Genomic DNA, 26,602 nt, shown 5'->3' on the forward strand with positions numbered 1-26,602 from the left:
TGATCAGTGATAAATTAAAAATGATTTTCTGTTTTATGAGAATTATATATTTTTTAAAATATTCATATTTCCTTTAATTTAATTTTCTATGCTTTCCATCATTGATAGTTAACAAAATATATTTCTAAATACTTTTTTTTGATTTATCATTTAAATAATATCTATCAAAAGTCAATAATAAATTTAAATAATTATATTGTGTTATATAAATGTTATAATTATATTATATAATTATTTTATATTATGTTTATGTAATTATATTATATTATATTATTATAATAATTATATTGTGTATATTAATATACACGAATGAAAACACTTGAAGAATATATTAAAAATATATACAATGTAGTGAAATATGTGTGGCAAAAAAACCAAAATATACGAATTAGAATGTAAGCAGTATTTTTTGCACAAAAAGTCGAATGTATTTATACTGTTTAAAAATTAAAAAAGAAAAAAATTGCCAGAAACTCTGAAGCTTGTATGCGAGCATGACCTACCCTCATGTTACGCTGCTACGCTCTGTAATTCAGAGCAGACGTACACGTGCTCTCACTACACCATAAATATTTAAGCAGAGAAACTTTTGCCGGTTTCCTTGTTCACTATAACCCTCTTTGTACTCAATCATCTTCTTTCATTTATGCTTCCTTTTCTCAAATACTTTTTCTACTTTTACTTAAGCTGTGAAGCTCAATTTTTTCTTCTTCTCTCAGTAATAACAAGGAGCGAGAAGCATTCACTATGGCTCGTTGAGTCTCGACGACACGTCGCCAATTGCATCAACTGCGAAAGAGTGTGTAAGTCAAACATTTAGAGAATGCCCCGCGGAGAAAGAACCGGTATGTCTGAAGAGAGTAATTATCGTGAAATGTTTAAACTCCACCTACAAAAATTTAAATTGCCACTTTAGATAAAAATGTAATTATTTATTTTTCAATTTTTCCTTCCAAAAAAGAAAGAGTGCCGATCAATAGTAATATCAACTTGAGAACTCAGTACGTGTGTAAACCGGTTTTCTTTATTCCAATAAGTTGATTTTAATTTGGAATAATTTTTATTTCTTATTATTTGAGATTCCCAGTCATTTCTCATGTGTATTGCATGTCCAAATAAATGGGGAAAAATGGACATGACAATCCGGTAGCATGAGTATACACCAAGCATCAGTCGAATCGTCGGTGCTGAAGACGCAATACCTTAAATGGTTTGGTCCAATACACTCAAGCGATGGTTGGACTTGCGATCTGTCTTTATGACCGAAAGTGGGCGTCGTCGCATTGCTGAGGACAACGAGAAACAACGCGACGTGAAGGAAAAAAAGGGCCAGTGCAAAAGCACACATCGATTGGATCGTTAATTCTCTGTTGTCGATTCTCCATCGTTTCGCGATCCGATTGAAGATAAAAAATAATCTTCAACGCGAGCAGTTATATTCTGAGATCGGATTATAAATTATGCAGAGATAATATCTGAAATATTTTATTTATTTCGACAATTTTAAATGTCTAATATTGAACAGATGACTCGAATATATAAATTCATATTTCTCTTCTTACCTTTCAAGGTATCATACTTTCGGATCTGGTGTCAGTATTGTGCGAAAAAGTGCATTATGAAAGGTATAAATGATTCGAAAGCACAAGACTCGAGTGGGCAGTTGATGTGCGTGAGACGCGTTAAGGAACAAAAGACAGGTCGTTCCTGCAGGTTATCCTGCACGATCTCAGATCTTCAGGAATTAATTACTCACCACAAGAGTCACGGGAGTCTCGACAGAATATATTTATCTTTTGTTTTTTTTTTCTTTTTTTCATGTTAACTGAATAAAAAAATCTCATTTCCAGTTGAAGACACAAAATTATTACAAGTTGATTAACATATTCAAGTTATATAAAATTTTTAAGTTGTTAATAAATTAATAATCTCACGTAGATTGATAATTCTACGTCGATAAAAAATTTTGAAGAATTTATTTATTCATGGAAGTTGTGATTGAAATATTGCTTGTGAGATTTGAAAGATTTAATTAGCTTCATGATGACCTTAGAATACGTTATTTTACTTTTAAAATAAACAAAAAATATTCTTACGAATAACAGGATCACATGTTGAAGAATGCTTTAAATTTAACATTTTTATTGCACGAAATGGTCTTCAAGTTAATCAATACAGCATTTTATTGCTTAAGTAATAATCGTATTTAATGATTATCGAAAATCATTAGGCCAGAATACTTTAAATCAGGTAAAATATTTGATGTTTCTGACAATTTATCAGATTATTTTTTGATGAAATATATTTTTAAGTTTGAATTGGTTACTTCTAATTGAAAATGTAATGTAGTAAAACAAAAATAACTATTTTATACAAAGTACACAATGTAAATTGACTTTGCTAAATGAATTCTATAGTTGAATGGTAATTTTTTATTTTTGTTCTAGGTTTATCAAATAGAAAATATTATTGTAAAAGCTGCAAACTCTCCAAGACCAGCTGCGTGGGTGTTGGAGAGGTCTGTCGATGGTGAAGAATTTCGACCATGGCAATATTATGCTCCAAGTGATGAGGAGTGTTGGTCGAGGTACTCGATTCCGCCTGTCACAAAGCCAATTTTCAATTTCGATGACGAGGTCATTTGTACAAGTATGTACTCTAGACCAACTCCAGTGGAAAACGGAGAGGTAAAAATAATTTATATTTTTAATGGTTTCTTTCAACAGAAAAAAAAATACATGTTTTCATTTTTTCCATTTCATTAAATTATCGAGTTAACTGATCCGGCGTCAGTTTGACGGGTGTACAGTTGATGTCGTACATGATTACATACATTCGATCTCAATCGAACATCAATTATTATCCGGTTTACAAGATACTTGAATAATTATACAAGATACGATAATTGTTGATCAAAGTTTTAATACGTAAGCGTGAATAAAATCAAGTATTTCACTTGGTTGTAATAAAATGAAATTAAAGATAATCGAGATGAATTAAAAAATTCTTACTTTTAATTGTCGACTGCAACACTACTCAAGTAACAACAGTAGACAGATCTTCAACCTTCCGGGACAGAGCGCGACATTTCTCCTTGATGCAACGAGAAGTGATCCGGTCTCTTTTTCACATTTCTCATTGCTCACAAAAGCGTAAAACTGCACAACCCCTTCTCTTGTAAGGAGACAGTGTACGTGAGATCCCTTACAAGGGTCGTCAGTATAACCATACATGGTTGGAATGTAGGGATCTCTGTTTTTATCATTTAACTCGTTTCTTCTCCTTTGACTCTTCAGATTCTTTTCGTTTCAGTTCTCATCACTTCCCACTGTCCTTTCCTCAAACCTCTCACCCTGAAGATATTTTATATTTTTTCATTCATCTACACTGAGAAAATATTCTTCAACTGCTAACAAGAATCGATGGTAATATAATGAAATAAATTACTTGGCTAGAACAAGTGAATCATTCAGAAAAAGATCTAATTTCCATCAACTGTTATCTTGAATCAGAAACAGTCTAAATCAGCATAATAAAAAATATTACTGTGAAGAATCAAGGTATTAAATGAGATAAACGAGCAAAGAAGAAACTAAAGTAGTTAAACTGATCTTTGATAATGATGTAGACAATTAATTGAAATTTATATTGAAGAAAACTAGCAAAAGTCATTAAGATAATAGTAAATTTAGAACAATAAGATGATCAGCAGTGTTCAGTGTAGTAAAATACAACAACAGTCTGTCAACAATGAATCATGTTTTTATTGAATGCTCTGAACTAACTAAAGAAAGACTCATTATCGAGTTCCCTGGGAACTTAACTGTCTGCTTGAATACATCAGCAAGCTGCTGCAAGACATCCAGCCAAGTCCAACATTTTTGAATAATTAATTGTTGATTACTTTTTTTTATTCAAACGTGTCAAGTGTTTTAATTAAACAGATCGCTGATGATTTTTGATGTTTGATGAACTGGATTTTATTTTCATATCATAAAAAGAAAATAATAATTTGATGCAAGTTAAGCTAATAGTGTTTTTAAATCTAATGTAAGTTAGATAATAAAGTTTATAAAATACATTATCAATAAAAATGTCATAGCAGAAAATATCTTTGATTTAGTTCAGGTACTGTTTTTGATTTAGTCATTGATAAACTGACTGTGGGAAAATTATTCATTCCTTGATGAGAATCGATGAAAGATGACAAATATCAAGAAGCTGACACTATGATTGGTTCTTTAGATTCTACACAAGAGATTGAGAATGTAAAATTTTGTGAACTAGGTTCAGGTAGATCAACTCAAGTCTTGATACCATCAATGTCATTTCATATCATTTAAACTCTTTAATCATCATCAAAATGTAATTCATATCATTGCCTATTTCTTGAGTAAAATTATCTAATGCTTAACTTTGGTAATCATTTCAATTCTATCCATTATCTACTAACAATACGTTAAGTATCTAAATAAACTATTATATTGATAGGAATTATCCTGTATGCTAATAAAATATTAATCAAGTTATTTGTAGAATATTGTTGATTTTTTTTTGTTAAAACTGAATACTCTTTGAAAAGTAGAGATAATTTTTCTTTAATTTGATTAAAATTGTGTGGGAAATAAGCAAAAATCAAAGAGTTCAGAATAATTCTCTTATTAGAGCATTAAACAATAATGTGAACAATTGGTAGATGCGGTACACTCAAAAACACATTGAATTGTTCACCATTCAGAATTACAGTTACCTTTAAAGGTAAACTCAACCCTCACCTTCTTCCTTGTTTCATTCGGTATTTGTTTCGTTCGCGGTCCCATTCGTGGATGATTTACAGTTTGCTTTAGTTATCTCGTCCTTTCTCGCACTATACTTTCATTATCATCCACAATTGTATACCCATTCTCTCCATATCTTTTTCGTATCTACCTCTAATGATGTAAAAGATTAAATAGAAAGTTAAAAACAATCTTGTTAAATTGATTTTTTCGTTATTTTTTTTTTTAACCTTGAATTATAAATTTTTTCATGATTGTATTTTTTTAGATCCACACACATTTGCTGAATGGTCGACCAGGTGCACAAAATCACAGTGAAACCCTGCAAGAATTTACTCAAGCGAGATATGTTCAATTAAGGTTTCAAGGTCTTCATCGTAGTGGTGGAGCAATCGCTGATAAACGACGGGCATTTTATTCCATAAAAGAAATCAGCATCGGTGGCCGTTGTTTGTGTTCAGGTCATGCTTCTCGGTGTCGATACAGCGTTCGCCATGGGGTAATTCTTAATTTATATCACAATTTAACATTTTTAACACTCATAAATTTTCAAAGTAATACTTCAAATGCTTCCTTAAAAGGAAACGTGGTCTTAAGAACGTATACATTCATTGCGTAATACCATAAAATATAATGCTCATAGATATCAACATTCGTTTAAACATCAACTTGGCTATTTAGAAGTTAAATTACTTATATGTTCCCAACACTTATCAACGATTCTTTTCTTTAATGTTGTTTCAAAAAATTCTTTGCAATAACATCTTGTTAATTTTTTTTGTTTATCTTTTATGCTATGATAATATTAAGCTTGCACTTTTCTTTAAACTTCTCAAGAGATTTTACATCAATGTATGTAAAAAAGAAAAGTCATGATTAATAGCAGACATGAGTGTAAGTCTTTAGACAGTACATTCTCAGACATTTGCTGGGCGGATTCCATCGACATTAATTACTATTGTCCACAATACTTTCTCCGGAATCTCCTGAACAAGTTGGCGAACTTGCTGGGGTTCATTACACACTTAAAAGCTGAATTGTGAATACATAAATTTAAGCATACGCATGTAGCTTATATGGTCATTGCCGTAGTTGGGTTTAACTGAGCTGGTGAACTGACGTTGTTCTTCGTGTACTCCTACGGGTACGACTTGCGAAAGTTCTCGCTCGCGGTCATCGGTCACGATCGCGTTCGTGTTCAATGCGAAAGGAAAAAGTGAGAAGGGAAAGGATTAAAAGAGCCGAGGGGATCAAAGAGTTTAACCGGCCTTCAATTTTTGTTTATTTTTTTCATCTCCTCCTAAATTTTGTGTCTCTCAAATTTTTCATTTTTCTGAGCTTCAATTTCTTGAGACTTTTTTTATTTTTAACATAAATCATACTGAAAGGCTTTAATTAAGTAAGTAGTTTAATATGTTCTCGATCGTTATAAAAATATATTTGTTTATCATTGTATTATAATTAACTTTTAGTATAGGGTAATTGAAAATTCGTAATTGACTTTCTAATGCAATTACAGTCCTTCGTGTCTTTATAGATATACAATAAAATTTAACATTATTTGTATGTACTAGTTATTTACGAGGTAATTACATGATATTTATTATATTGTCTTTTAAAAAAATCATTATCTCGATAGAATCAGTTTTTTTTTATATTTTCACATTGAAATTTTTAATAGATCGAAGTTAATAAAATATCAATGAGGTAGAATACATCAATAAACGAATAGCCGCAATGCTTCTAGTTTTATAATATTAAAAGATGAATAAAAAATATAAAATCTTTTATTAAGATTTTATCGAAGCATAAAATTTCGATTCTTTGAAAATATTTAAGCCAATTAATAAGTAACAGTCACGCCAAGTTTTTGGTTGTTATGTTTATCGTCTCATAAAACGTAATATATTTTTTCTTTAAAAAAAAGAAAAAAAAATCGAAGAAAATAATTCATTTTAAATATTGTTGATTCTTAGATTTAAATACTTGGCGTTCAATGATTTTAAGACTTTTTTAAGTTGCATCATTGTTATTATTTATGTTTGACGCACATTTTTGTACAGCCTTGACGAAGGAGGCTGTTTTTCATGAGGTTTAATATATATTGGACTTATAAGTCTAATTTAGCAATTAGTCGACAGTCTTGTTTTTCTATAAAATTAGTTGCAAATTAATTTTTCATGTTGCTGAAGCTAAAAAAAACTGTAGGATAATTTATTACCTATTGGATATTTATTAATCTAACTGCTTTCATTAGATAAATTAGTGCCCCTGAATTGTATTTGGATAAATGAAAAAAACGATCAGCCAAATTAGAATTTCTTTATGGCGACATCGAGTGGATTGAATTAATTGAATTAGTTTTTGAGTAGCCTCTGCAACAAGTAGCCAATTCGATCACTGAATAGATCGCATTGTCATGACATTTTTCTTAACACATTTTTAAACTCAAGAATTTCAAACATTTTACTTAAATGTGTCTCAATTGATGTAAAAATATTTTGCCTTTTTTCAAGGGAACATTTCAGATCTCATCTTCTACTTTAAATAAGAACGTATTTTAGAAAGCATCTTGTTAACGATAAGTCAAAGATATAAACATGAGCAGTTAACAATTTTTCTTTTTATCATAAGAATATTGTATTGGCGGTCTCGGTCTTAACTCGGTAAATTTCAGTCAAAAGAAAGTAAGAAAAAGATAAAGCTTTGATGGCCAAACGATTTGACGATGAATCACCGGTGCAATTCTGCCGTTTATCCTACGTCGTTATTTACCGGCATGATAATCACCACTAGAATACTTGAATTATAAACGTTCACCGAGTAATCAGTTCTGAAGTTGGTCAAGCAATTACTCTTTGCCATTGCCTTCTTCCTTCACACGTGCACCGTCGTTGATTGTAACAATTCATTAGGATCAATCATTGTTACATTTATATTATATAATAATTATTCATTTGTTTATTTATTTCTCATTTATTAAAATATTATCATCGACCATTGCAATCTTATTCATTTAAACGCATTTTAAAAATTACAATCATTAAAAATAAATGTAGACAATTAATTCAACGACAAAATTAGGTATCAAACACTCTTTATAATCAATAAACTTCTATTTTGAATGAAAAGTGAATGGTTGATTAAAAACAACGTAAATTAATCAGAATTTTACAGTGTCTAGCGTGAAATTTTTTTTTAATAGTATCATTGGAAAATATGTACAAGTAAACAAACACAGAATAGAAAATGTTTTATTCGAAATATTTGTTCATCATTGGGACTTCATTCTCTGAGGAAATGAGTATTGGGAGGTAATGGAGTTGAAACTTTTAGAGTACATTTCGCAATATTTTGTGATACATTTGAGAGAATGTTTTGGTTTTTTTGTATAACAGTAATAAGTCATAAATTGCGGTAATTTTTATGGCATTCCATCAGACACCAATTTCATGCGTACATTTATTCCTTGCCTTTGGTATAAAACTATAATTCGAACAAGATGCAGTTTTTCGCATTTTTTGTTATTATTGCAGACCGTGACCAGTTTCTGGATAAAAGTATTACGTGAAACTATTCGGTGTTGTAAAAATGGGAATTATGTGCGTGTAAATCGTAATATTTTGCAATTGCGGTATTGTAGCAACATTTATTAACAAGTTGATCATAAGCAAAAAGAAATTAAGTGCACTTATTTGATATCGGTGATGACAGATACATGGTTTACATGGTCAACTATCAATTTTCATATCACCATTTAATTGAATTGAAAGACTCTTGTGGAGATATGAACGTTGATAATTAAGAGGGGTCTTAACCCAAATTGTAGGAATCCTGAATACTTAGCCACTTCGTTCACTTATTAATGACCCTGAAGACTTGGGGGTTTTAACACTTGGACATTTTTTGATTGGACAATTCCTACAAGTCATTCCTGAACCGAATTTATCAGACTTACCAACTACTCATTTATCACAATGGCAATTGTTAACTCAAAAAATTTCGAGTTTTTGGAAAAAGTGGTCAAAAGAGTACCTCCAAAGGTGCCAATTCGTCAATAAGTGGAAACGTCCAGTCTCCATCACCGAAGGTATGTTGGTGCTCTTCATGGACCGAAGGTATCTACCGGCAAACTAGCCTCAAGGACCCATCACGAAAGCACATCCTGGAAAAGACAACAAGAAAAAGTAACGAAAAATCGACTGGAAATACACTTGCAAGCGCTTAAAGATGTTTGGCAAACTTTTTCGACAAATTATCAAGCAATCAACCTCACTATTCCCTTGGTACCAAACGCAGATCAGTGACAATTGAAACGACGATCGGTAATCATGCAGTTTAGGCATAATTACCGAATTTTTCGTCCAACGTTATTTTAATTATCGCGATCGAATCAAAGGTTTTTTCAACCTGATAGCCACCATATATCTGCTTGTCAATAATGATTATGCGTGTATCACCTTGAGCTCGTCATAACTTCTTGCGACTCAAAAGATAACATTCATTTAAATCACAATTTAGTAGTTTTATCGAAAACACTTTCATGTAGTCGTGTTTTACAACTCTTGAGAATACATGATTTTACTTTCTTATACATCATTCTCGATCTTGATATTTATTGATAAACACCAAGATGGGATAGGTATTTTTTACATCCAAGGTATGAAAAAACTACTCACAAATTCTATTTTAATTGTTTTTATGTTTCAATACAAATAGTGAGATAAATTGTGAAAAAACTTTTCTGTCTTTTTTTGAAGTCACAATTAAATGATAAAATAAACTTGTTTAGCATGGAATAATTATAGGACTAATCAATACAAAGTCTCATTATTTTATTAATAAGTTATAAAAAAACTCATCATAAATTATATCTACTTATAATAATGAGATATTTTAATATACAATCTACTAAAATAATACATTGTTCTGATTCCATTAAATAATTTCCATTACCTTCCGTTGCATTGGATAATGCGATAATTTCCATGTCTGGAACATTTTACGGTTGTTCTGGTTCTTACAAACACTGTAGTACCTGGTAATTTGTAAATGTATGCAGTTAACAGAATAATGCACGCTAAGGAAATTAGATTTTACGAGAGTTGATAAGTACACGAGAAATTACGAGCAATAGTTTTCGAGTTACGCGTTATAACACGCAATAGAAAAAGGGGACCCTTTGAAAGCTTCCTAGTACTTACTTATATACATAATGTATTACATCTATATGTAAAGCAAGAAAGTGCCTTACTAAAAGTATACACGCCTAAAATAGATACGTATAAAACACACTCCAAGAGAGAGCTATCCATTTGTATAGTGGCAGATAATTTTATTACCTTCTATAAAAGACTGACGAGACTAAAGAGCTTTTGCTGTTCTCAGTTCGTTATTGGTTTCTAACAGTACTATACCATGAAATAAATAATCTATATTTTTTAAAATAATAAATTAGCTTTAATATCACGAAAAACTGGTTTAAAAATGCTTTCAAATTTATTAGGATGATTTTTTGCTTTTTTTTTGGCTCTAAATTGTCGATATACATTTATCTTTCAAAAACCAGCCCAATTTGCTGGCTGTAAATTTGAAAAAATGTATAAATATTTCTGTAATAAATATTGTATAAATATACTATGTGTTTCTCATTTCCTTTTAGAATAAACGTCGTTCAAGTTAAATAATACGTAGCGTAGACATAATGATTGAGTTGCGAAAAGGAGTAGAGAGAGAGGATATAAATAAGTTTGTCGCATCTTATATACTACTGAAGGCTTATAAATAACTCAAAAGACAAGAGTTCAGTCAATCCTAATCGCAAGTATAATTTTTTAGGCTCTTGTATTAGACTTCAATCTAATACAATCGTTGATTTCCGGCGGAAATGAATGCTAGTATGTTTATACCATAGATTACCTTCAATTATTCAACTTTCTCTTTTTCCTACGCACTTATTTTTGCTTTAGCTGAAGAAACAAACATCAATAATAGTATGATTAATATTTATTAAATCGTTACGTTTATTACAGCATCAAGAGTGTGAATGTGAACGACACACTTGTGGCGAAAGATGCGAGAAATGTTGTTCGATGTACAACCAAGTGGCTTGGAAACCTGGAACAGCTGGTCGAGGCTTTCATTGTGAGAAATGCAATTGCCATGGACATGCAAATGCATGTAGATACGATCCAGAGATTGCTGAAAGACGAATGTCTCTTGACATCAGGGGGAAATACCGTGGGGGTGGTGTTTGTATAAATTGCTCGGTAAGATCATCAATAAATAAAACAAAGAAATAAAAGCCATTGAATGTATAATTAATCGTCTCAATAAATCTAGAGGAACAGTTAATTAACTGATCTATTTACCACATTTTTTTTAAAATCATTTTTTGAGACCAATGTTTATTCATCTATCGACATCATCAACTGGAAAACAATGAAAGCTTCGTCATCCTAGATCTGTACATAACATCATTAATTAATCTCTTAATGAACATTGAAAGAAATCTTTTTCTAAATCATTAGATTAATTTACAGCCTTATTTTAGTTGGTAAACTTTATTATTTTCGATAAAAGAAAATGTCTTCTTGAGTAAAATACTTATAAACATTCTAAGGAGTCATTAGTTTGTTTGAAATTCGAATTTAGAAATTTATTTCCCTCAGGGTATAATTTTTTATTTAAAAATAGATCTGTTATTTCTTGAAAGTGTTGAAACGTTTGATTGGATAACAAAAGATAAAAACCTGTAAAGTAATAATCAGCTAATTAATGTTGATATTTCAGGACCATACAACGGGAATCAACTGTGAGAAATGTCAAGTTGGTTACTACAGGCCCAATGGTGTTTCACCTGATGATCCTCATCCTTGTATACCATGTGATCATTGCAATATTGGCGGCAGCACAGGTTTCTGCATTCCAGATGATACCTACCCAGGAAAGGTAAAATTTTTACTATCTTTATAGAATGTTTAATTAATGAGTACATTTAATAAAAGATGAATAAGAAAAACATATCATTTAGGTAGCAGGTGCTTGCGACTGTAAAGTTGGCTTCTCAGGTTACAAGTGTGACCAATGTGCAGCAGGTTATCGGCAATTTCCTGACTGCATGCCATGTCCATGTGATTCACGAGGAATTTTACCTTCTCACGATTGTGAAGGTGATTGTCTTTGCAAAGCGAACGTTGGTGGCGAATTTTGTGATCGATGTAAGTCAGGATTCTTTGCATTGACTCGCGATAATCTTGAAGGATGTCTACCATGTGACTGCTTTGGTGTCACCGATCAATGTACCGCTGCAAAGCTTGTTTATGAATCTGTAAGTATTCAGAATAATAATTAGCATGATAAACGACTACTTTAACGCACAGATAATTTATTTCTTCGATTAATCTTTATGTAAATAATTTAATCAAAGCAATACCAGTTTAGTAAATAATTTATAATCAGTTGAATAAAACTATAAAATAATTAATAATTATATTAATTTTCTTGAAGAATAACAATTTTATGGATTAAAGTTATATAATTATTTAAGATTCAATAATTTTCTTTAAGGATGAAATTTTCTGCCTTAATTTGTATGATGAGTACATAAATTCAAAAGGCAAATTTCCTCCTAATATAATACCATGTTCCGGTAATTCATGATAGTGTATCTAAATTTATCATCTTTTCGATCAAAAGATATTAGAGAATAAAGTTTAAGCATAACGATCAAGGCTAAGGACTTGCCAAGTATCTTAGGAAAGAAATGAAGCTTGGATGAAGCTTCAGAGACACGATCATCGTTAGATGATGAACTGGATAAGCTTGAGCCTATCCCTGCTATCGGTGTTCATGACTCGGAACGAGACAGCAACCCGTAATTACGCTGTCGCACGAACGACTCTTGGTAATGGTCAAGTACGATAAATGAGGGTGGACGCTTGTCCTCTTTTACTTTCCATGTTATTATTACTTCAACGCCTCGGTGAAAACTTTGGCTTGATTTTATATCATAGTATCTGCTGTTATAATATAAAAATGAATTATTTTATAATGCAGATTTCTACATTAAGTGACTGGCGTGTGACAGACATCAATGCATCGAGACCAGTAGTTCCAACTGTTGATCCTGACAACGGATGGTTAACCCTTGCGGCTTACGAAGTCGAATATCAAAGTCCATTTTGGCTTGCTCCGAAAATGTATTCTGGTAATCGATTGTCGTCTTATGGTAGCAACTTGAACTATTCTACAAGCTGGATTGTTATGAGAGGTGACACAAGTGGTAAACCAACTATTGAACCTAACGTCATTCTTGTGGTAAATATTTTTGTAATTTTTATATTTATTATTTTTCTATTAAACTGAACAATGAATAAACCCAGAAAAAACAAGTTCAACTAGTTATGATTTAGTATTTTTATTTTATTAAAAATCATCACAGCTCATAAGAAATTTTTTGTACATAATTAATTTCGATATTAAATTTTTTAGGGTAAAAATGGAATGAGAATTGCGTATGGTGAAGAACAGTATAATGGGCAAGAAGCAGAAATATCTGTTCCACTTCAAGAACAAGGTTGGTACCACGTTCACGAAGAAATCCATGACATTTATACAAGACGTAGGAGAACAGAATACAAAGGAGATCCAGTCACCCGATCGCAAATGCTCAAAGTTTTGGCAGATGTTGAACACTTGATGCTAAGAGCTCAGTACCATTCAGAACAAGTGGAAGCAAGTCTTTTATCTGTCATGTTACCGATTGGAGAACGTGCAGAAGACGGTAATGAAAGTCGTGTAGAACATTGCAAGTGCCCAGAAGGATATGCAGGTTTATCTTGTGAGAATTGTGCATGGGGGTATGTTAAAGTCATCGTCAATGGTACTGACCACCAGGATCATCATATTTGTGTTAAATGCGACTGTAACGGTCATGCTGGATCCTGCGATCTCGTCATGGGAGAATGCATCGTAAGTATTTCTAGTTTATCGACATTAGAGAACTGGTAGAAGTTCACTTGTAACTGATATTGAAGAGAACAGTTTAAATTGCTCAAGTTAAAGAAGAATATTGATGGATGATCAGAAGGTTTTTTTTACTTGTTAAGTGGAATAAAACAATATTGTTGATTATTTTTATTTTTCATCATTATCTTTGTTATAGCTAACTTTAAATTTTGATAAAATTTTTATGTTTTTGAATAATATTTAATTTCATATATTACAAAATATTTATTCATCATTTGATACATGACCTGAATTGTCTTTCAGGCTTGTGAACATCACACCACTGGACCAAAATGTGACCGCTGTGCTGTTGGTTACTACGGAGACGCAACTCAAGGAACTCCAGAAGATTGCAAACGATGTGCTTGTCCTCTCTTTGAACCATCGAATCAATTTAGTCCCAGTTGTCGAGCAGATGACCCTAAAAACCCTAACGGTAACTACGTTTGTATTCAATGTCCTGAGGGATACATTGGAGACCATTGTGAAAGGTACCATCTTTTAGCTAAAAGTCAATAATAAATTAAGAACAATAATGCACTCAATTAAAATCAATACTTTATAACTCTTACATTCTATTTATAACTCTAAAGATGTGATGTCGGCTATTTTGGCGATCCAACAAAGCTTGGCGGAAGCTGTAAACTTTGTCCTTGTAACGGCGGAACGTGTGACCGAGAAACTGGTCGCTGTTTGGAATGTCTTGGTAATACAGAGGGTTGGAAATGCGATAAATGTAAAGAGGCTCATTATGGTGATCCTTTGAGGCAAAATTGTTTACGTAAGTATTTGCAACAGTTAAATTTATTTCATTCAAAAACACAAAGTCTTAAAAAATAACAATCAATATTTTGAAACAAAATATACCATTTTATTATAATTGTTTTTTTTTTGCAGCCTGCAATTGTAACATTCAAGGCAGCAGTTCGGGTTTATGCGATCCAATAAGTGGCCAGTGTCCATGTTTACCGCTCTTCAGTGGTCGTGATTGTTCTCGATGCATTGAAGGTTACGGAAATGTCAGTGTAGGTTGCAGAGAGTGTGATTGCGACGTGGGAGCTGTCAGCAGCGACTGTGATCCTATCACCGGAAGCTGTGAGTGCATGCCAGGAGTCGATGGAGATCGATGTGACCGGTGTGATGTGGATCATTACGGGCTCTCAATGAATGGCTGTATCGGTAAGTGTGAAATTGATTTCTTTGATCGTTATCGAAATTCGTCGGATGAAGAAATGCTCAGTAGAGATACGATTGGCCTCAATACGAAGACATTGGTTGTTCTTTGTCATTCTCGTTTCTTTTTCTTCCTCGTTTCCCTTTAAAACTGACCCTCGTCCAGCTGAGGCTGGTGCAGGACGTCTGTCTACCTACGCATGAAGCAACTCTCCCACGCGTAAGCGTGAAATTAACCAGTTGGCAGACATCAATAAATAACCCAGTGCACCTCAGAACCTGATAGCTTTTCTTGTGATAAGGATAATTATTTTTATGAACTCAATGGTCCTTAGATCCGTAAGAATATTTCATTTAAAATACTTGTATCACTCTTGGATAAGTAAAACGAGCTCATTAATTTCCAAGATGTTAATTAAAATTAACTTAACTATGTATTTTTCAACTAATACTTAGACAGACTATTTACTTCAGTTATTAGTTCATTATTTTGATCTAACTTCTTTTAAAGACAGACTGTTCTGAACGGTAAAACAGTAATCATCAGCATACTATAATTTTCTTTCTATTGAAGTTTCATCAATGATTTAAGTTACCTACATCAATTATTTAGAAGCGAAGTATTCAGGTATTGATATTGCATCCTCTTTGAAACAGAGGCTAGAGTTTTTGTGCTAATCAATATAATAATTTGATCATTCATTGGTTGTGAGAAGATTCTTCCAGCTTGTTTGAGAAAACTGTATTCATCACAAAACTGAATGAAACACCGATTTTCGAATATCAAAAAAGGTATAAATGAGATACGTTTATATGATCACAGAATGAATTTTCAATATTTAAGATAAAATATGACCTCTTCAGATCCTTACTACCGTTCTCACTGGAACAAGTAGTACAAGTTTATCTATTATTAAATCAAAGTTTATTGAGGAGACATAAAAGATAAATTATGTAAACGCAATGATCAAGGATAAATACTTGACACTTAAAGTTCTTAAAATACGTTTGAATACCATATTTTAAAGACTGTTATTACTCTTGAAAGTAGAACGGCTTCATTAATGCCAAGAGTTGTAACTTCATCTCTGTTACAAGTAAAGAGAGTCTTTGCAAAATAAAGAAATGATCGAAAAAAAGATCAAGGAACGCAGCAAAAAGCTGTCTGAGTCTAGTAGACTCATGACTCGTTTGAGATGTTAATGAACCTCCTACGAGGCAGACGACTGAGAGTCCTGTGGCTTTTCACCTTCTTATTCTCACCTCCGAATGATACGCTCCGTTACATACGTGGCATCCCACGTGCTTTCAAATACATGAAGTCTATCTCCAGGTGCTCATTGAATCCATTAGATTAGTGACTCATCGAAGTTGTAAATAAATCTGCGAGGTGTGAAAAGTTTTATTAAAATAGTCATTTTTTTTCTTGTACACCATTATAATAAATTATGGGTATTCTTCAATTTTGCATATTCAATGCATAAATTTTCAAGATATCTCAGCTGTGCATTTTTTAATTGTTGTGATTTATTCTGTTTTGGATAAAAGTAAATGAAATTTGAATCTTTTAAAGCTTCTATGTCAATTTTTTTTAAAATCAATATGTTCATTTAATCAATTATTGCAATTATTTAGCATCATATTGGAGACTAAATTTTTCTATTCAATGTTTTTATTCTAAATGTGATCAGTTGATATGTACTGATTATTTGCAATAAATGTGTAGCTTATACATTGATTTTTTTTGTAATTTATAGTGAAAAAAAAAATGATATATATGTTACTAAGCTCTAATAACAAACAAACGCGCCCTACTTTTCACACTCTAGCTCACGATTACAGTAACATGTGCTTATTTTTGCAATGTGTTACAATAATAATGGAACAAACATATTTCTAAAGTCAGGGTGTGTGTGCAATTTCATTCTTACTCTATTACTCTATCATCATACAACGAATAAAATAACCTGCATGTTGACAGACTATTATCAGATTCATGTATATTCACAGATTGAATTAATATTTTATAAAATGTTCTTTTGCTTTTTTTTCACAAATGTTCAAATATTTGAATATTTTATTATTGTTGTTATTATTTTAAACGTCTTTAAAAACTCTCCATGTAACCAGAATTGTACAGTGTTTGTCATACCTAAAATATTGAATGCTTGAGTATGAGTTTAAATGAAGTCTTTGAAAATATGACACGGACGTATGTTTCGACAGTATATTATCTCTGTCTGGAAGACAACAGATATCCTGCTGTTTATACCCATGATCTTTTTGGTAATGGTGAACCTGTGCTTTGGTATGTAATTGGGCAACAAACATTTCGTGGAGATGATTGGACTTTTTATCATCGAAGTTTTCCCAAAAGTATTCTTTTTGTTGAATTGAATTTAAAAAAAATTTTTATCATGATCTTAAACTCAAAATATTTTTTTTACTATAATTTAGAGACTATGTGTTTTGATTTTAATTTCGATCTAGCAGATCCAATGTCAGTTCCATACCTGATGGTAGGAATATACCCAACAGATTTCTTTATCAACCCTAGATTTATACCAGGTGATTCATATCATGGTGAAGAACTTGAAAAACTTTTAAGTCCAACAGTTGGGGATAATTTAGATTCATTAAAAAGATTATTAAACATCAAATTCCGTTTTACGTTCCACCAAAGTCTGTTGATGTTAGAAGATACCCAGTGTATATGCATGAGAATGTATTTGTTGGTTTTCTCACGATCCAAATTTTGATGGCATATTCAAATAAACACTGGCACGTTTCTTGTAGTACAGATCAGAAGAATTATGTGATTTTTTTACATCATCAAGGTTTTAGTACGCTTCTAGAAAAAATTGTCAACTTTTATTGGTTTTGGCCTCTGATATTCCTTTTTCTAGTTCTGGTTGCAACATTTGTTGTCATATGGTTGAAAACAGTTAAAAAGATTGCACTTGTAATTTTTGATATTCTTTGACTTGTGATTAAGGTAGTACTACTGGTTTTAGAATTCACGTTCAGAATTCAATCAAATGTGACATATTCATAAATTATAACATCATATTAATTAATAAATAATTATTAATTGAACAGTTAAATTTTTGAAGGCCTGCAGAGGACTGAAAGAAAAAATTAATTTTTAAAAAGTTTTGCCTTCATCATTGATCCTTACGGGAAATCACAGACTATTTTTTTTCACTTAACTGAACGTTCTAATTTCTATGATAGTAGTGTCATGACTGTATTACAAGAATATTCCAGAATTTTGATTGTGGAATTTTTTTTTTTCTGTGCTCTGCAGGCCTTTATAAATTGAACTGATTAATTATGATGTTATAATGTACCAATATGCCAAGTTTCAGTAATTTCTGAACGTAAATTCTAAAACCAGTAGTACTATCTTAATGGAGGAGCATTGATTCCAATTAATATTTCGCCACTCAGAATATTTTTTGGAATAATTTTTATATACTTTACTGTGATTCATTCAACATTTAGTGGAAATTTAGCTGGATTTTTGACCAAAGTTCTCGTAAGGCAAAATATAGACTCTATTCAAGATTTAAACAAACCACATATCAATACAACAGTAGTTTATGGAGTCAGAAATTGCAAAAAAAAATATCATTAATGTTTATAATATACCAGAATGTACTGATTATGTCATTAAAATACCTGATGCAGTTTATGTAGGTCTTGAAAAATATATAAAAGATTTTATGTTTATAGATAATACGGAAAATAATAAATTTTATGTAAGTAGCAATAGATTTTCTCCAACGGCGAGTGGTTATGGTTTTTGTGGACGTTTTCCTTAGGAGAAACAATTCAATCAGGCGTTAATGATCATGGTTGAAACGAAGACTTTCAATTACATTAATATCGTGATGTAAAAGTATGTTCATAAAATTATGTTGTAAAAAAAATCCGGTCACATATGAAGTTTCAGACAATTATCTAAAACAATTTAGATTTTGCTTTCTTCCTTTAAAGTGTTGGATTAGCTAAGATTTCGTTTATTTTCTGTTGGAGGTATTTAGAACCAAATAACATAAGGAATCATTAAAGAGTTTTCAATTCGTGTGATCTAAACCACAACTTCACATGATTCATTGAATAGAAGTAGTAGAATTTTGAGTGGCGTGATTGTTTAAATAATTAAATTAATATAGTAGGGGAAAGGTGGGTACACTGCAAATCCAAGTTGTAGACACTTTTAAAACGCTAAGCCTCTTCAATGTTAAATATCATAAACAAATTATAGATTTGTCACACACTACGAAATGTGTAAAAAGTGTCTACAAATCATGCATAGTTTGTTAATGGGCATTTTACATTGAACACACTTATTATTGCGTATTATTTTAACACGTTTGTGAAATCCTGGGAATTGCAGTGTATAGAGTGGAACGCGAGGGTAAAATGAAACACTCGAGAGAATGTACTAATTTATTAAAATAAGTTTACAAACGCTTGTTGTGCTTTTCGTAGATTAATTTTTCAATTTATTTATGCATTAAAAATTATTAACATTTGTTAAAATAATGCTTAATTTGTTGATTTAAATTTTTTCGTGGTGTTCCACTTTACCCTCTCTTCCCCTACACTAATTTTTGGAAAAAATACAGTTTTTAGATGGCACCTAATATAATATTTTGATATTGCCAGTGAAATGTTAATTGTTTGTTCTTTTCTTTGCATTTGATGTATTAATTATAAGTTAATCATTTTAATAACTAATGACTTCAAAAACTGTTCTGGTAATTTCAAATATATTATAAATCAACAATATATATATATATTATAAATACTTATAAGTATTTATTAGAAGAATTCAAAATGATGTAATTGATAAATTATAATTACCATAATTAGTGTTAAGGCTCATTTTTCAGGTTTCATTAAAAAAAATGTGATATAATGAAAATAAATGAAAATTATAGCTAACTTTCAGGTTTAATATAACACTATCAGACACGTAAAGAAGTAAAGTTAATTTTTACAAGCACAAATATGGTATTGGATCATTAAAAAACAACAAATTAAATAAGTTGAAGATTATAATTAACTGTCTACAAGTTATACGGAAACTTCTTGCGAACTTTGATCGCACGTCTAAGGAATTATTTAACGCATTTTACTCATATAGTTGGAGGAGAATACTTCCCTAAGGTATTTATTTCGTGGCTTGTGTGTAATATTTTACAAACGTTGTTCGATATTACTGAAGCATTAATTTACGCCTTGCAAGATGTCCTGCTGAGTCGTGATGAATTTATGTCAAGTTGTTTTACCAGTACACGTCTAATACTATGAATTCATTTGATAATGATATTTCCGCGATTTCAAATTATTAATAATTATCTAAATATCGGCAAATAATTTCCAAACGATTTATGACACTTAACGATCATTAGGCTTCTCCAGGTCACTGTGCATTTAAATTATAACTCTAAACTCTGCAATTTATGCTACCTACGTACAAAAGTATTCGATTTCTTTCTTTACTACGTGAAAAAAAAAGTTTTCGCTTGATCTTGATGAAATGTTTTACACTTAAAAATAATCCTTATGTCATTGATGAGTTATTTCCTGGCGTTCAGCTCAAGTAATCATGTATGCATGACTTGGAATTGCTTTGATGTTTTTCACGAATCGTCTATACTACGCAGTAAACTCGAGCGCTTTATTTTGCCGCAATCGAGATCGAGCGTAGGTGGACAGTCTCAGGGTTGGAACGATCAAAGAGAGAAAGAGCGGTAAGAAGCACGTGATATATCAGGATAAATCTCAAGCGATTCAATCGACATGAGATTCCAGAGATGTGTGGATAAAATGGATAAAACTGTGGGAAAGGTTTGCCAATCTCGTGCAACAATCATTTCAATTTTTATTAGAATAAATCTGAGATTGAGGTTGATTTTGGGTCGTTTATTAAATTATTTATAATCTGAAAATAAAACAAATTGAAGCAAAATGATTGTAAATCGATATCCTAGTGATTTTAAATGATTGACAGTGTGAGGAGTTTATAATTTAGCTGAACAGAATTTAGTCTTATTTTGAATGAACGATGAGTAGAGAGAAACGATGGACAAAAGCCGATAAACCGAGTACGGGCATGCGATGGCAAGATCTTAAGGACACGGAGCAGATCCACTACTTCTGATCCTGTATTCCTTCTTCCGTTGGTAGTCGAATGTAAGCGGTGCTGTTTTAGTGTAGCGACGACAACGACTGCGTCCCGCAAAAACTCACCGAGAGTCAGCGGAATGTAGTTTTGCGAAACTTCGACGTTCGGACAATTCGATCGCACGCCCAAAGACTGGACATTAGCGTGTCGAGGCTATTCTTTTTGAATTTTTATTTACTCTGCTTAGAATCCCATTATTTTTTTTTTTAGCGATAATAATCGTTGAGTTATCAAAGATTCATGAAAAACTTTAGATTGAAAATTTAAATCAATATTCCAGATGATATAAGCATTATAAATTACAGAAAACGATAACTTTTTATGTAAAAAAAGGATAAAAAATAGCAATGCTATCACTAAAATGATGGAAAATAAAAGTAATCATGGTATTTAATGAAGTAAATGATTTAATTCACCGGAAAAGTGTTATCAAATTAAATAAATTAATCTACAGATTTTTCTTTCATCGCATCGGCTAGATTCCAGGTAGTCCGAAGCTTCTTTCATTTCTATGGTCTTACTTAAGGCACGTACAGTCGCTAATGATGCAATCGGTTCATCAGATACCCAAGTCTACGTCTTCCTTGTTTTTCTCTCTTTTTACTTCATTCACCATGTGCTCTCTTTATACTCATTGCTCACCTGACCGACGCGTGGGTCGTTTCTGTGATGAGTATACACACACATACCTTTTTCTCTCCATTGAAATCTCAACAAACCTTTCGATTATCTTAATCTTTTTTTTTGTGATTCACACGTTAGATCGATTGTGATATCTCACCTGATGGTCTTCTTAAAAATATCAAGAAATACCGTATGATATCAGGTTTCTTAATGGTCTTTTTCATTGATGAAAAATTGAATTGATGTTCTATCAATCATGATGAATTTATAATTTATTTAATTTTGTTCATTTTAATTATTATTCATAGACACAACCAACAAATTCTATTGAGAAGTAATCAAGTATGAAATATTATCAATAATTCAAATATTTTTGAAAAAATTATTTAAATTTAAATCAAAAATATTTTTAATAAAAACGAAATTCAATGAACTTGAAATAATTATTATTTTTTCCAAGTTTAATGACTTTATTACAGCTTTGACTTATTCTAATTGAAGGTAATTTTTACCAAAATAAATCTCCAATATAATAAAATTATTTTTCAGAGTAAATTCTTGAATGAAATTGGAAGTTAATCTGTGCTTGCTTTGATCTATTGAATTTATTGATTTATTGATAAAACGATTTTTTTTATTCCTTCATTTTGATCAGATAAAGATAATCAGATATTGAAGAAATTGTTAAAAAAAATCCAAAAAATGATTTATGATTATGTCAAGTTAATAAAAATACTAGTAGTTGATTAAGCCATGAATCAAGATAGAAGTAAAGATCAGTCAATGGCTCAATAATTTTTCCTATCATATATCAAGTAACCGGAAGGAGTTTCTTGAGCTATCGCGAAGACGTGCAATGTTGCCGACAAAGTCTAAAACAATAAAACAATTTAAAAGCTCCCATAAAGTGTCTATGTAAGTACAGTGATATTCTCTTTCTCCATCTTTATCTTCAAAAGCCGATGTCGCGCAATGCATACCGATACAATGGTTGAGAAGGATTGGAATGGATACAATGAAGCAAGTGCTTAGATACCATCAACTCACGTATGTGATCGCTCTTGATGCACTCGCATACCTCAAAGGCATTCGGTTTTATTAAATAATCCATTCAATAGAAAAAATTATTGATCGTGTCTTGTTGAATAACAAACTTCATTCGTCAGTTAAAAAAGTCCATTTGATAAAATTCAAAAAATTTTCTATGTACAAGAGTATAAATAAAATTAGACATGAGAAAGAACCAGAGATTGGCAAAGTAATAATTTGTGAATTGAGGAGTAATGAAGATAATTATTTGGGTGGAATTCAATTGCAATACAGTGAGGAATTGGTCAGAGCGTAGAAGCTAGTGGAAACAGTACTCACTGACTAGACAAGTATGGCAGTGTGTATCTACGTACTTGTCTGCTGATCAAGATAGGGGAGATATATGAAGCTGCTGAGGTTCAGCATCTTGTAAGTAACCTGCGTGTGCAACTGCTATTGCTCCATCATCGAGAATATTATTTTTTTTAATATTATATTTCATACTATTATTTTTTACTCACAATCATTTTCGATTATAAAAAAATATTTTATATATTTCTTATTTATTCTAAAATTTACTTTTATGAACAGATAAATTTGATTAACTCCATACTAAAAATAAAAATTCTGCAACATTTTAATGATAACCAAAAAATTTCATTCAACTCTTACGATATTTATAAATATTTCATAAATTTTTATTTATAATGAAATTTATATATAATAAGATTTTTTTTTTATTATAAACTTGAACATAAATGTTTATTGTCCTTTGAATCAAGAAAGTTTACTATTTATACAAACTAGAGGTCGATAGCGCGCTCCGCGCACCTCAGTGAACATGTTCCACTATTTTTTCCATCAAACGCACACAATCCTCATAACAAAATATTTTAATATTAATATAAATAATACCATACATAATATAAATATAATAAAATCTGATATAAAAATAAAAATAAAATATCACAATTACCATCCTTTTCGAATTAACCAAATAACCAAATTCACATAAAAGCTATTTACCTCCAATAAATTCAACGACAAGAAAGAAAAAGGAACATTTGCGTTCCTATGCGTTTTATATTTGCGTTTATTTTTCTGAATTATTTTAAAAAAAAAACAATCTTTTTTTTCATCATTACTTCTAATAATTATTAGAACATATTCTATGGATAATTAAACTTGACATTTTTAATAACTCGAAGTGAAATCCATTAAATAGAAAGCAACACTCAACAAGCCTATGATGATACAAAATATACCAACTAAGCTTACTTAATATCTCCGTAATAACAGTTATCGCATTATCACAGTTTATGTATTCAGATTATAGACAAAATATAGCTGTGAACACAACTCAAAGAATTTCATATTTATGTAATGATCCTGCTATAAGCATACGAGATCAATTCCTGCAGGCTACTGAATTTCTTTTAGCTTTTTTATTTTTATTATTTTTAAATATTATTCATATTATTTATTAAACTAAACCTATAAATTTGAAATTTTATGCCTAGTTGTTTATACTGTGTAAATAGAATTTCTTAGAATAGAGAAGAAAGATCGTACGTTTTCGACTAAATTGGCTGATTACTTGAGCATGAGAATGGAAAGCATGATCTTCAATAACCAACCAAGTCCAGGTGTACAATATTTTCCCGACGGCGTTTGGCATCAATAAAATTTATGTCTGGCCATAATCCTCAACGATCGACCTAACTTCAATGACGTGAAGTTACAGCAGAGGCTAATTCATATACTTGTTTGGTGCAAGTTTAAAGCTTAAGATCAGAGAAAAATTGGAAGATGCGCTTGAGTAAATTTTACATCAATTATTGTTTATTTAATGGCTCGTGTAACTATAATTTTATCATTTTCACTCACAAGTTATGACAATAATTTTGCATCTATCAATTAAATTCTGCTACATTCAATGAACATTCGCTTCTCATACAATTCAAAATAGATAAAAATGATGACATATAATGGGAGATTAAAGATTCATCATTTATGTTAATTTATTTGTGAGTAGAGTAAAGCTATGAGAGTTTTTCTCTTTATTCGATTAAATCGCAGCTTCAAAAGCCGGTTTGACGTATAATCCACGTGCAATCCTCTAAGAGACGTGAGAAAAGAACAAAGTATGAACTAACACCCAGTTGACCCTGGTCAATAATATTGTGGTATATAATTTTATAGTATCTCATTCATTTCAAACATCTTATCATTTTTTTCCATTAATTTACATGAAAACTACATTAAAAACAGATCAGCATTGACAGGCGTAAATAATTTCTGATGTTTTAATAAAATTTGAGGATTTAATTAAACATTGGATTCTTGACTGAAGTCAGTTTGAAAAAAGGAATGTTATGATTTAATTAAAAGCAAATATTTTATAGAATATTTGAAGTTCTTTACAGAAATCAGTCACTCACCTGACATTTTTGCTGAAAAATTTTAATATACCACTACTTATCAGTGACTCATTAGCGATACAAAATGAAGCACAACTGTTCAGTATAACGGAACTGATGATCCATCAAGATATGAGAGGAAAAAAAAATTTTTTTTTAAAGACAATCGATAGTTGTATAAGCTAAGTTGAAGGGTTGAAAGTCCAGCTTCATCCATCCTGAACGTAAGCTATGTGCTACCCGATATGATTTATGCTCATACTCATACGTTAGGATTTATGCTCACGCCATTTTAGTATGTTCACTCGCTGTACGATCTATCTATGGGAATGCGCAATTTGTCACGGTCCAGCAAGCACATTGTTTCAAATCGTATCTTAATGACAGTAGAATATTTTCTTTTTATATTCTGATATTTTTTTAAAATGGTTATGAGTAAATTCATACAATCCTTGGTGTAAGATGATGGATCGATTGGTGATGATGGATTCTCTTATCTAATTCTATTTATCGCACTCGTGAATCTTAAGTTGTTCTCGAGTTTGATACCTTGAAAGTGCTTTCGAGATTAATCTGAACAATTTCGTGACATTATTTATCACTATTAGAAACTTTGAATGATAAAAATGCTTCCAAGCCAGGTTATTACAATTTTTAAAATATAACAAAATATGATAGAAATTTTATACAAAGACATTGAAACTGGATGATCGTTTTTTACGTAATATTCGTGGTTATTGATTTTGTTGCTGACATTCTTTGTTTTAGGAATGTTAATTTAGATATTCACACTACTTTAACAAACCACAAACATCCAATACTTGAAATCAAATTATGACTAAAAATCTTAAAAATCGTATAGACGAGTTAATTGTTTATTAGCTAGTTATTTATAATAACATAAACTCATGATTCAGTTGTTTTTTTTTTGGTACCATGAATAAAAATGTTTTTTTTACAAGTATTATTTACACGTGTTGTAAATATAAAGTTGATTATTATTAATTAATTTAAAATAGTTGACATTTATGGGACTAAATATCAAGTACTATTTTTGAATTTGACTTATGAATCTAATAAATAATAAATAATAGTAAATGAGCACAAACAATTATAATAAATACTATTTAAGTATTCTTTAACAAAAATAAAACAGAAAAATTTGGTAAAGTGGCGAATCTTTTTGAAAAAAAATTTATTACATATTAAATATATTTTCAACATTGAAAATAATGGAATCTGCTAACACCTTATAAAAATATCCATTCATTAGTTTCCACTAAACTCTAAAAATAAGTTCTATTCTAGTTTAGCTCAAAAAAATTTTAACAAGTCAGTACCTCTGTCCTAATTTCCTCCACAACAGCTTT

General features: G+C 30.9%; 1 protein-coding gene across 1 annotated transcript; it reads left to right on the forward strand.

Annotated features, from left to right (window-relative positions):
* Positions 1–823: 823 nt before the first annotated feature.
* LOC118070195 (laminin subunit alpha-1-like) lies at positions 824–17,719 on the forward strand. Its single transcript, XM_035088630.1, has 12 exons — positions 824–845; positions 2,461–2,687; positions 5,047–5,277; positions 10,811–11,047; positions 11,571–11,729; positions 11,812–12,108; positions 12,837–13,097; positions 13,272–13,751; positions 14,052–14,278; positions 14,381–14,568; positions 14,685–14,966; positions 17,418–17,719. Exons 1-12 carry the CDS (start codon positions 824–826, stop codon positions 17,717–17,719), a joined length of 2,913 nt encoding a protein of 970 aa, XP_034944521.1.
* Positions 17,720–26,602: the final 8,883 nt, after the last annotated feature.

The sequence above is a fragment of the Chelonus insularis genome, unplaced genomic scaffold (assembly GCF_013357705.1).
Source record: "Chelonus insularis isolate UGA/USDA-ARS -01 unplaced genomic scaffold, ASM1335770v1 contig_563_pilon, whole genome shotgun sequence".
Classification (NCBI taxonomy): Eukaryota; Metazoa; Arthropoda; class Insecta; order Hymenoptera; family Braconidae; genus Chelonus; species Chelonus insularis.